This window comes from Antrostomus carolinensis, unplaced genomic scaffold (assembly GCF_000700745.2).
Source record: "Antrostomus carolinensis isolate BGI_N321 unplaced genomic scaffold, ASM70074v2 scaffold6856, whole genome shotgun sequence".
Lineage (NCBI taxonomy): Eukaryota > Metazoa > Chordata > Aves > Caprimulgiformes > Caprimulgidae > Antrostomus > Antrostomus carolinensis.
The window spans coordinates 1-12,627 of record NW_010322401.1 but is presented as its reverse complement, the minus strand read 5'-3'; the positions used below and the strand labels follow the sequence as shown (position 1 = coordinate 12,627).

The 12,627-nt window shown below is 39.3% G+C and overlaps 1 protein-coding gene across 1 annotated transcript in view; it reads right to left on the bottom strand.

Moving 5' to 3' along the window:
• Positions 1 to 12,550, bottom strand: part of LOC104526685 (procollagen C-endopeptidase enhancer 2) — a gene marked incomplete at its 3' end in the record, with an annotated part of 19,511 nt that extends 6,961 nt beyond the window's left edge. The window contains exons 1-4 of the mRNA XM_010170219.1: positions 12,332 to 12,550; positions 11,712 to 11,903; positions 3,661 to 3,916; positions 1,851 to 1,975 (exon numbers count right to left, since the gene is read on the bottom strand). Coding sequence (XP_010168521.1) covers positions 1,851 to 1,975; positions 3,661 to 3,916; positions 11,712 to 11,903; positions 12,332 to 12,550 — 792 coding nt within the window. The remainder of the gene's footprint in view (positions 1 to 1,850; positions 1,976 to 3,660; positions 3,917 to 11,711; positions 11,904 to 12,331) is intronic.
• Between the last annotated feature and the right edge of the window lie 77 nt (positions 12,551 to 12,627).

Here is a 12,627-nt window from a genome sequence, read left to right as displayed (position 1 = left end):
CCCCCCCCGCCCCAGAGATGAGTAACAGGCTTGTTTCAAAAACCTTGTTGTCATGATGAAAAAATGCACTTTAAATGGAAGTACCTATCTGAATAATATGCTTGTGATCAAAAAAGATTGTATAGAAAGTAGTAATGCAACTGAGAGCAGAAATGCTAGATTTTTCCATAGCAGGTGAAACAGCAGGCCATAATATCTACTTTACTATTGTTCATAAGTGCACTTTGCACTAATAAAGTATTTCATGATAGAATAGAAGCTCTTCACCATCATGAGAAGCTCTTCTGTCTTCTGTAATAAATGAAGTAATTATTGGTTTGTATTAGAAGCAAAAGAGTGCCTTGTCTTATTGCTCACATGCTTGTGAAAGGGAAGTAGAGACAAACTTTGGGAAATGGAAGACCAAACAGTTTTTCATGTGCACTTGAAGAGAGATGCTTATTCACTACTTCCTCAGAAATGGCTTTTGTCACTGTCAGAATCCTGCCTCATTTGCATGCAACCAACCACTACTGCAGTACACGAAAAATATGTATTTGGAAACTTGCAGATTTATGGAACAGGATCTTCAAAAGGCACAGGATATAACGTCCCTTTTTTTTAATGCCTGTGTAACCTTTCTTAAATCTTCTCTACAAGCTTAGAAAAGTTTTTAGGCTTATCTAGAGATATTTGGAAAGAACCAAAGTAATCTGCAGTTTACAGATAAGGTTTCAAAAACCACTGCCTGTCTGCAGGATTGTTAAATGACCTGTATCTAGCAAGCAAGGAATGTGGATTAAAGAGGAGTACAGACAGGGAAGACTAAGCTGACATACTGCTTCGGTTCAAGGGAGAAAATATCTTGGTAAATGGAAAAGTATGAAAGATCTGAAGAATATATCACGTTTTTTTGGGGGGCAGGTTTTTTTATTTGGAGGATTACGGTCATGAGCAGAAGATTAAGAGGAAAGTTGTCTTTACATGTAGAGGAATTTAAAAAGCTGGACATGGTTAAGAAAAGCAACCTACCAAACATGCTTGGCAACCAAAACATTGAATAGTTGTAGACTTCCTGCAAAGGTAGAGAGCAGATGGCTCAGCAACAACCAGAAAATGTGAAACTAGGATTCAGATTAGCCCTACAGAGTAGGGAACACACTTGTGTTTGCCATGTGTGGCAAATGAACCCTCTTAGTCTGCATCACATCTCCTTACGTCTCAATGAAGTGGTAACACATGATTTGATGGCATCTGGCTAATTAAGCAAGCATGTTATGAGATGGAGCCTTCAAAATATGAAATAAAACAAACTTTATGAAACGTACATTGAAAATCCCTGTGCAGGACATCCAAATATATTCCTCGTACTGTAAGCAGAATAAAATAATTTCTGCTTTTAATAAATTCAGTCAGCTCTGGGTGCCTCAATAACAAACTGCAGCAATACCTAAAAATGCTACAAATGTTGTTACACCTAAAGCTAGCATTGGTGGTCATCATGTTTGGTCCTGCGATGATCACCTGCTCTAACTTAATTTGCATGATGTTTTGTTAATTAACAAAAGAATTTTCCGAAAAATCTCTTTTAAAAGCCTCACCGGTCACAGATGCTTTAAAAGTTTAATTAAGGGGAATGTGTCAATGCACAGAAGAGGATGTACAATGTTGAGAAAGCACAGGAGTTACCACGTGAGCCAGGCAGTGCCTGAGAGGAAGGCGGGTATCCCTGGAGCCTGCCCTCCTTGCACGTACCTGGATTTACATGTCAGCCCGACAGCGTTTTTATGGTTTCAGCGCAAGGCAGGCAGCGCGGTGTGTGAGCAGCTGTGTCAGCCCTTGCAGGCAACGGGGCGATGGCAGCACCTTACCTGGTTCTTTGGGGCGACGATGTGCCAGGAGCAGGTGACTCCTGCTGGGTAGTCTCGCTCCGGCCAGTTGGGTGTTTGGAAGGACCCCGACGGCTTCTCTAGTCGTCCCCCACAGTACTGATCCCCTGCAAGTACAGTGTGCCATGCTGACCAGAGTGCAACGGGGAGGCAGGTAACCCACACCATGCGCTATTTTTACTGCAGGGACCTCAGGGAGGGAGACATGGCTGGTCCCAGCCACCTCTGCCACCGCCCCACTGGAGGACATGGCTGAGCCCTTCAGCCCAGCTGGTGGCACATCTGGGAAAAGGTATTTAATGAAGGGCAGAAAATGCCAGATGTAGACAAAGAGGGGGGTAAAAAAAAGAGAGTGAGAAACATTCCTGTGAACACCAGGGTTGGAGGAGGAGGAGCCACAGGTACTGGAGCAGCCATCCCGGCAGCCCCTGGGGTACCTGTGCCAGGGCTGACAAGCGTTCCTGAAGGAACTGCAGCCTGTGGAGAGCCCAGGATGGAGAGGGGTTTTCTCTTCCATACCTCCTCCTCCCAGTCCCAAATGACAAAGCTACATTAGCTATGTAATCCTTATTTGTAATAGGCTTATGAACCTTTTTTATTAGATTAACTCTAGTAATTAACTCACAGTCATTTAGTCGATCTTTCAAGAAGCTATCAATACAGGGATATAACTGGTAGACCTAATAAATTACTCATCACCTGCACTGCATCTGCCCAACAACCGGTCTAGTCTGGTATCATGCTAACAGCAAAAGTCTTGAGAAAGAGTCACTCAGCAGAGCAGTACCACCTCCCTGTAACTTCCCAGCTTCTCGCAGTTCGTGGTCTTCCCAAGCACAGGGCAATGCCTTTATATTTAATAATACCTAACAGATTTTTCTTTCACATATTTTTCTAATTGTTTTTAAACCACTGTAGAAACTGACAATCCACAATGTCCCCTGGCACAGCTCTTCACCACTTAACAGCTCACTGAGAAAAATCACCCTCTTCTTTCCTTTGCAGCCACTTGCTCATCGGGTTTTTGTATTAGAGGAGACAGTGACTGTGGTCCCCGTTCCCTTTCTCTGTACCGGTCATAACTTTGGAGTCCTCTCCTACACTCCTCTTGACCTTCCCTTTTCCAGCATGAAAAAAGTCTATGCTGTGCAGCTGGTCTTTGTGTAGATGCTCCTTAACTCTATAATATACTTGTTGTCTCTGATTGCTTCTGATAGTTTTATTATATCCTGTTCTGAGATAGGAACATCAGAATGGCACACAGTATTCAAGACTTATGTGCATTATGGATTTATAGTGGCATAATTTTTTGTTGTTATTTGATCTTTTTAAAAAAAATGTTCAGTTTGTGTTTCTTTTTTTGATACCTATTGAGTACTGGATTGATACTCAACTATTGTTTTCATAAATTATCTATTTTAAAACTAAGATCTCCTTCCTAAGTGGTAATAGTCAATTCAGAGCCTGTTGTGCTGTACATAAAGTTAGGGTGTTTTCCTCTTATTTGCAACATTTATCTCTATTGAATATCATCTGCCATTTTATTGACTAGCCATTACCATACTGCTACTAGGTGCAGTTCTTCCACAACTCTTACAATAGTTAGTTCTCTTTACTACTTTGATGAAATACAATGGCTAAACAGTTATACTTTGCTATTTGCTAAGCGAGATGATTAATGAATATGTTGAGCAGCATATCTCTGGCATCACAACTTTTTAAGCATTAATGCAGCTCTCCATAGAGTTGTACAGTTATATTTGTCTTCAGCACCTATGTAATTGTTAATTACCTCTTTCATGTGGTTCTGCTGCAGAAAACTTTGCAATGAATCCACTTCCAGCAGTATTAGCATCTGAAGTCATCTGCACCAACATTTTATTGCTGTTGGATACAAGGGCACCTGGTTTCACAGTGCCACAGAACCTGCCGATGCGTTGTCCATTGGCGTGGCCGTTGTATATATCCACAAAATCATATCGGCACAAATTATCACTTTCTAGGTCTAAAAATCTAAAAGAAAGAACCACCACTTTTCCTTCTGGGACCTGCAGAGAGAGAGGGAGGGAGGGAAGGAAGGAGAGATGTATCTTGAAGTGTGACTGACAACTCATAGCTATCTGATCCCACTATTTGCATGAGTATTTTCATATCCTTCACTTCTCGCCCAGTAAGCCCTTTTTGTCAACCGTACTCCAGGCAGAATGGTTTTTAAAGTCATATTGGACCAATCATAAAAACAAAGTTCTAGCCATCTCTGTTGCCATTATCTTCTTCCTGATCCACAGCATCATCTAGCTCATATAGTTGATTATTTACCATCACCACCCAGTACAGCTTGGCATATTTCTCTTATTTTCTGCTGAAAGTATGCATTCAGCCATGCAGCTCCCTGTCACCAAGTAAGGTGAGGAGGATGAGATTAACATGGTTTCAAAAAAATATGGAATGAGCAATTTACAATTTTGAGCAAATGAAATGACCTCTCTTATCTTGCTGATTTGTGTCATAAGGTTTCCTAGTTTGAAGGATTTTTTATTTACTGACAGTAAATAAACAACTTACATTTCTAAGTAAAACTGGAAACTATGGCTAATGCTGTGCAGCCCTAATATTTAGTTATTGGAGTGGCTATTTGGAAAGGATATGTAAAACTAAAGAACCATTAGTGGGTGTCCTCAATGCAGAAAAGTTTTGTTTTCTGAAACATCTGAGGAAACATAAGACAAGGGCAAATCTTCTTTCATGTCTGAATCTGTGGACACTGTGAAAGAGGCAAGAGTACTGAGAAGGATGTCAATTAAGAGAGTGTAATAGTTTACAAGGAGAACATTTCCTGGGATAGAGTTGCAAGCTTTTAAGAGAATAAGCAGCATACTGAGAAGTTGAAAACTATTCTAACAAAGCACTCAATGCTATGTAACAGGACAAGAAGAAAGGAAACAGTATTTTAAAGTATAGAGAGACCCTAGACAAGCAGAGTGTAATTATCTGCATTCAATTCATATCCTGGTAGAGTGGTTACCTATTAAAATAATTGCAGCTGTTCTATTTTACTGAGACACTGCTATTATTTTCTGCTTTAAATATATAACACACACTTGATATTATCTGCAGTATGTCCATATTTAAGCCACTTTATTTAAGAGTTCATGATTGTTTTCCTTCCTTGGAAGTGACTCATTTTAATACACCAGTTTGGGACAAACCACAACTAAACTGTTTGTATATGAAATTGTCAAACAGTGTTTTAATGTTGCGAGTTTCAACAATTAAAAATGCCTTGTCAGGTATAAATAGAAGTGCTATAGATGGAAGTGACCACTTAACCCACAGAAGTTACTAATACAGGCAGCAGCTCGAGATGTAGTGAAAACTGTGCTGTAGATATGTTAAGGTTACTGTTCATGCGGCTGTTTTGATGTCCAGTGCTGATACTGATCCTGCAGCAGGACAGACTTTTGCATGAGCTGTTTTCAACTGCCCAGGGCCCACGTACACACAGGCTGACCAGTCTCACTGCAGTTCCTGTTGTTGGCTTCAGAGTATTTTCCTTTAAGTTCAAAGTTCTCTCAAACATGTGTTGAGTTCCCCTGTGCTGATGTAAATCACTATTACTACTACTACAGCAAAACCACAAAACTCATCTAACCTTACCCAGAAATTCCAAAGCACAATGACTGTGTTTTAGAAAACTTTAAAGCCAGATGTTAGGTTTAAAACTGATGCTACAGAAGTGAGAAAACCCTATAGCTGGCATCAGAAAATAACCCACATGTATATTTTGTCAGCATAAGGCCAATACAGACACATGTTCATATTGTAAGATATTCTGTGAAAGCGATATGACTCACTGCTCTCATAACTAAATCTCTTATTACTGCATTCACTTGTCTTCTGGTCTGAATCACTAAGAAGCATTAAGACATGGTCATTTTAACAGAAAAAGAGATAAAAGGAATTTGGTATTCCTGTCAGAAGACCTGAATGTTATTTATGGTTATACTGCAACCTCTGTGTGACCGGGCAAATCAGTTCAAAAATGCTGGCTCTAATGTTGGTCAGATAAAGTCAGATTTAGGCAGTTAAATTAAAGCAGCCTTTTTTCCAGGAGTATGTATATAAAATAATATATGCTTTTTTGGGACAGAACTCTCATTATTCATAAGCTTATACAACTGGTACAGCAGGATCCAAATGAGGTGACCTTTAAAGCTTATCATGTTTTAAAACAGACTGAGCTGTTACGCCTACAGTTAAGATTGTCCAACATTTTCCACTACAATGTCTTGCACCTTTGCTACAACTTACCCATGTTTAAGAATTTTGCCCTTTTCCTTCCACTGTTTCTAAAAGTTGAGCAGAAGTTGCTCTATTGTATTAGATTCAATAGTTTTGTCAGCACTTATGAGATTTTTCCCTACTTCCTGAGCTTGAATTCCTTCTTTGAAGATGCCTACTCTCTCACAGAGTTTGAAGAAGGAAGTTGAAATGTGAGAGGTGTCTGGTTCTGGGGTAAGAAATGGTCTTTTTGCTATCCTTGTGGAAATGCATGCAGATTTAGCCAGGTGGTTATTCCTCAGTGATGCTGATGAGTGCTCACCAACAGCTTTGTTCCCTGAGCACATCGAACCAACGCTGCTCTGCTCACACCAGCCTCGCGGCACTCAGTCCTACCACCAGGTATTCCACTCTCTCATGGGGAACCAGGACACAGGACTGACCAGCCCTCAAGAGGGAGAGGACACTGGCAAAGCAGCCAAACACTGAACTGCCAGCCAACCATTCACTCAAGTCTTCTGTTTCATGGCATAAGTAATTCTGTGCAGTGCTGTATGGTTCCTTCTCATTTCTCCACCACTAGCTATGTTATACTATACTATAATTATGTTATCTAATTATATTTCATAATAGTTTTTAAATCTCTCTAGCTTCTATTAGTTCAGAGTACTTGATCTTGGTCAAGACTGGTCCCCATTGATGTACTGAGTTTCTAAGTTTTGTTTCATGACAGTTTGTAAGAAAACATGTAGGAAAAGCTCAGCCACATGGTGATGAAAGTTTAACAAGGAGTCTAGATTTTAGTTGTCAGAGTAATCCTTGCTCACATTTAGCTGAATTTGAGGACATAAGTAATTTACAGAAATGTGTGAACTGAGGCCCTTAATCACACTCACTACTTACTGCCATTACTTTATAAAATAATGTTGTTACTTATTAAAATAATATTTGTCATTATTCACAAAAATAACACTTTTTTTTCCAGCATGTTAAATCAATTAAAAGTTTGTGGTCTGACCAGATGACATTCAAGAGTGCAGAGGATGGTAGTTCCACATTACGGCAGTAGCCGCTCCAGTTTGCAGCTACTCCCAAGGAATCCCACCCTAAATACAGGCATCTTTGCAAAACAATACTTTTCTTTCATTTCTACCATTTCCCTTTTTCAAATATTGAAAAATAATGTGCTAAAATTTGCCAATGTTTATCCTAGGACATTTAAAATATTGCTTCATGAGAAACACAGGGGAGAAAGCAAAGGCCAGCATGACTCAGTTTTGTTTACTTTGAGCCACGTCCAAGCCTCATGCAGTAAGATGATGGGATACCTCAGAGGAAGAATTGGAAGGAATTGCAGCTCTTAAGAAAAAAAAAAAAAGAAAAAGAAAAAAAAAGAGGGAGGAATCAAAGGAAGAGTATGTGATGCTTCCCTTGCAGGGTGTGCCTTATTTTTCTGTTCTATCCATCCAGCTGGTCTTTCAATGACAAAGGCACTATAGCTTCTGCCTCTTCTTGTCACACTGAGAATGACTGACCCATGCATGTCCTCTGATTCCCTTCTTATTTTAACTCTATGAACTTCTATGGGATCAGAAATTATGCTGCTAAACTCACATGAAGGATGCCTTAGTCCTATGAAAGGCTAAAGGAAAACAACACTCCCCGGATTTTTAGGGCGAGTATTTCTAGGGCATAATTCCCTAAAATCATCTGTGTAGATTATTAACTTCTTCAAAAAGGCAGGATTATTTTATATATACAACCCACCACAAAGTAAGGTCCCTAGATTTATTGTGGTTATCCTTCATTGCAGGTATTTCATATAATATTAATCAAAATTCACTTACATTTAAAGTAGCTGTTTTTCTGTTGTTCTGACTGAACACAAAGCCCTCCTCATCACTGCCTCTCAGTTTCTAGGGAGGATTCCCAAACTGCCCTACTGTTCAAAATTACTTGGTTTAGATTATTTGCTTTGGAAATAAACTTTTCAGTGGGGAAACTCCCTTAAATGCCAACTTCCTGAGAAAATACTTTGCCTAATTTTTAAATCTATATTGTATGTGGGTTTAATATATTTTGGTATATGTTTAATACCAAAATACTGATTGCATGTTCTGCCATAGCAGTCCTAGGTAGATTTGAAAAATACATCAGCTATCTGCCAGCCAAACATATTATTTCTTTCTACTGAGAATGAATGTGGAAGTTATTTGGAGTTACAACCTGGGAAGAATCACAATTCCTGCCTAGTTGCTTGTTCCCTAGCTCCATCCTCTCCAGCCACAAAAGAACCATTTAAAAAAAAAAAAATCGTATTAGCTTCCTCTCTGTGACAAAGGTACTAGATTCCGTTCAGCTATTTCTTTTCTGGCAATACAGCCATGTGTGAAGATCTGTTCTCTACTGGAAGGGCAGTTTCACAATGATATGGGAAAATGAATACTTAAAATGTAGAGAAAATGATTTAAAATATTTCAGTTCCCCAGGGCAGATTCCCAACTTCCCTGATAAGTAAATTTTTCAAATCCTGCTTATTGTCAGCAAACCTGCTGGAACGCTGCTCCTGAACCTGTAAATTATATGACCTTACATAACTCTGACAAGTCTTCAGTATTATTGTTGCATATAAAGTTGTTAAGAGTTTTATGGGAACTACACAGTCTGCCAGAAAAACACAAGACAGCAGTCCAGATTCTTGGACTATGTGACACATTTATGTGAGGTGATGGCCAAGAAGGATTACAGAGTATTAAAAGTAAATGTATATGACATATTTTAGATAAAGATATATACATTACTATAGGAAAGGAAATAGCTGTACAAATGACTTCTTAGCAAAGCCAGCTAAAAGCTGCTGGGTAGTCTGCCAAGGTTGTAATATAACCACAAGCATGTGCTGAACACTTCTTAGAGCTCTTAGAATAGAGAAGCTGTTTTCTTTAGCCAGCTGAAAAAGTCCCAGTCTCTTGAAATAACAGAACCATAATTGAGTTAGAGAGACTCTTCTAGCTTTAGCAAACCAGTTGGAAAGATTTCAGATGATACCTGAATGCTACATTGCTTTATCTGTATTACCAATAATGTTTTCTAAACCTATCTTCTTCTCAAGAATGAATTAGCTATCACTCTGCCTCTCTGTGTACTTCTTCTATAGATGATGAAATCCTGTAGTTGAGAAAACAACAACTTCATGCTTCTCATGACCCAGATGCAAAGTGAATCAATGTCTCTTCCAGTCTTGTAGATTTGTTAGATCCTGCATTAGGCAGAGTGTTTTCAGGAAGATTTTCACAGCCCTTGGCTAAAACAGACAGGCAAAAAGTCTTAGTCACCTTCTAAGATCGGATGCTAAATGAGGAAGCCTAACACAGTAACTACAGCATATTTCTTCATGGCAGTGTAACTGGCTTTCTTACTTGAGTGCTATTGCAAGCTATTCTGAGCCTCAGCAGTATCTGGTGAAAGGATTTTGTTGTTTAAATTCAGGCTAACCAGACCCTTGAGTGTACCACTTCCCCTCAGTTTGGTAAGTCATCCTCTTTTTAAAGAGGGTACATGCTTATTGCAAGTTTCGTAGTCCTTGCCTTCCCTACATCCTTCGTGAGTATCTAAAAAACAGGGTGTTCTACACAACTGATGGGGGAAAAAAATCATCTTGGCTTAATGAATAATAGTCTAATAGGGGTTAAATGAGGTGGAGGCACAAAAAAGCCTGGACTACTACAGTTGTGCAGCCCTTCTCTGGCTTCAGGCAAGCTACAGAGAATAGGTGTGCAGCAGTTGAAGAGCAGGAGTAAATGGTAGCGCAGCAGAAAAGTGGGAGTTGGGATGATCATGAAATGCCAGAAGCTATTGAGTTCCTCCATTGGTCAGTAAGTGCAGAGGCAGGTCTGCTACAGCTTTGTGGTAATGCTTCTCACAATGTCCAGGCTAACCTGGATGCTCACACTTTGTTGGCAACAGCCACATGAAGTCTCCAAAGAAACCACTGTATGGCCTTCTTAAATACAATCAATTGTTCTCTTCTCCCTCTACCCCCAATATATGATGAAGGGCAGATCCATGGGATGCGTCAGTAAATGCTTTTTCAGTGCTGCCTCCATTTGTAATCTGATTTTTTTTGTAATGGTAAAAACTTTATGCTGTTATAATAAAAATTATTTCCCTCCAGATTCACTTTTGAACTTCTGAAGATCTAATACAGAGTTATATATTGGTAAACTAACTCTGGAGGTTTTTTTTTTCCTTTTATTTAAGGCATGTGTTTATGATTCCAAATGCAGTTTGCGTCTGCTCTTCAGATTGTAAAATGGGCCATGCTAATTGCTGTAATCTCAGCCCCTTGACAGGAGGAAGCAAGTTTATTTATGAGCATACACTGTGTTTCTCATCATACTCTTCTGGATAAAGCCAGCCACAGATTAAAGGTAACCTCTAACTTGGCCCTCATAATAACATAACATAAAGGTGCAGAAAGCGACTGTTGCAGCTTCACTGGTATCCTTCAAATAAAATGATTAAAATTACATCGCTCATTTGGTATGAGAGTCGTTTTAACTGAACACTGTAAACAGATCAATGTCTCCTGCTTTGCGTCAGCATCTCTATAGTTGCAGGAGACAATTATCCTGTGACATCCTATTCTACTGCCAACACCTAGCCTGCATCACAGTCTTTGAACTGAAGCATCTCCAGGGATCCTGTCAACACAAAGACTAATTTATTTTTTAATGCTTTCTTCTTCTTTTCTGTAACACCCATGTTCTAGGCTTGAATGTCATAGGAGTTTTTAGTGAACTGTGCTCAAAAAATGGAGAGGAAATTTGGTGGGCAATTTTGGAGGGGTTAATTTGTGCAGATGTGAGGAAAAGTAATCATTCATTCAAATCCTTTTCTCTGAGACTGTGGATAAGGACACATCTACCACTGGAGTATTTAGTCCCAGTTGTTTAATGGCATTTGCTGCCCATGAATAGGATGTCTCTGCCCTACAGTCTCATTTCAGCATCAAAATATCAATCATACCACATGCTTTTGCATTGTCATTTATAAATGTAACAACACTTCCCCACTGCTTTGTCAGCTTGCTGTATGACATACTCCAGATGTCCTGCCTGGCCCAACACTGTTACTAGCACACTACGAGCAAACCTGCCTGAATCTTTTGTTTTGGTTTGAAACTTTTTCTGTGTCGCCTTGCCAACGAATTTTGCTTTTCATTACCCACACCTCAAAGCTTTACTTTAATGCATTTGGTCTAACTATCGCTTTCTGCAGAGACTGGACGGGTAGATGTTTGCTTTCAAGTGAGTTAATTTAAAACAATTAAAAGTATATCTATAGAAATCAATGTAAATTTGCTTCTAACGTTAGGCAAGGTCAGTTCTATTTCAGCCACTATTATATTGCAGCAACCCTAAAAAGCTTCAGATAGTTGAGCTGCCCAGAGTTACTGAGTTCATTATTGCACATATCTTATCCCACATAAAACACTGGCATTAACAACAAATAGCTCTTCATTGTCTTTAGCACTGATTTTGTGATATTAAAAATTCTTACTGTGATTTTCCAAGTACATTTGCTGTTTGGAGGGTAGACTCCAGGAAATCCTTCACTCCCAATAAACCCTGACTCTCCAGATACAACTCCTCCACATGTAAATGTAGGCCTGAGAATAATAGGAAAAATAGTGCTTAAATATATTTCGTTTATTCTTTGTATAATAGTAAAGAGGCACAGACTGTCTTGTATCTAAAAACACAGTGCAAATACTTAAAAACATTGCTAACCTTAAACAAGATTCATTACTTACATAATTTCACTGTTGATGTAGAATGTGCAATTTAAGGTGCAAAATTTGGTGTAGAGAAAAGTAACTACTTGGACCTTAATTCTGGGTTTACACAGACTGTTATGCTTCCCTCCTTTTTTAATTCATACGATGAAAGGCATAATGGAGTGATACATCATTGCAAATTGCTATTATAATAACAAAAAAAATTATTAAGAAGTCATTAGTAATGACTTTATATAGTATCTATAATAGTAGTTAAAATAGCACAGTAATAAAAATAACTTTTAATTCCTTTCTGTTCTACCCTGAAACGTGCTTTGAATTTAGGTATTTTAATCACATAAGTTGCTTTGAAAGTTTTCTGTATGGCAGGAACACAGCCCACCGTGTGCGCAAGTCCTGCTACTCCAGGTGATGAATCCTGCGTCCGGGTTTTGTTGGCGTGAGGATGTTCAGGGCTAAAAAGGCTGCGCTGGAGGAGCCCCGAAAAACCCCTGCGCAGAGCCACAGCCTTGCCGCTGCGGAGGACGCGCGGGTGAGCTTGAGGTATCGGGGATAGTATAACTATAGCATATCGGAGCATCACCAGATCATATCGGATCATAATATCGTATCTCTCTATGCGATGGTATCGTACTATAAGGTTACATGTTCCGTTACACGGGGCTGCTCCCGCCGTGT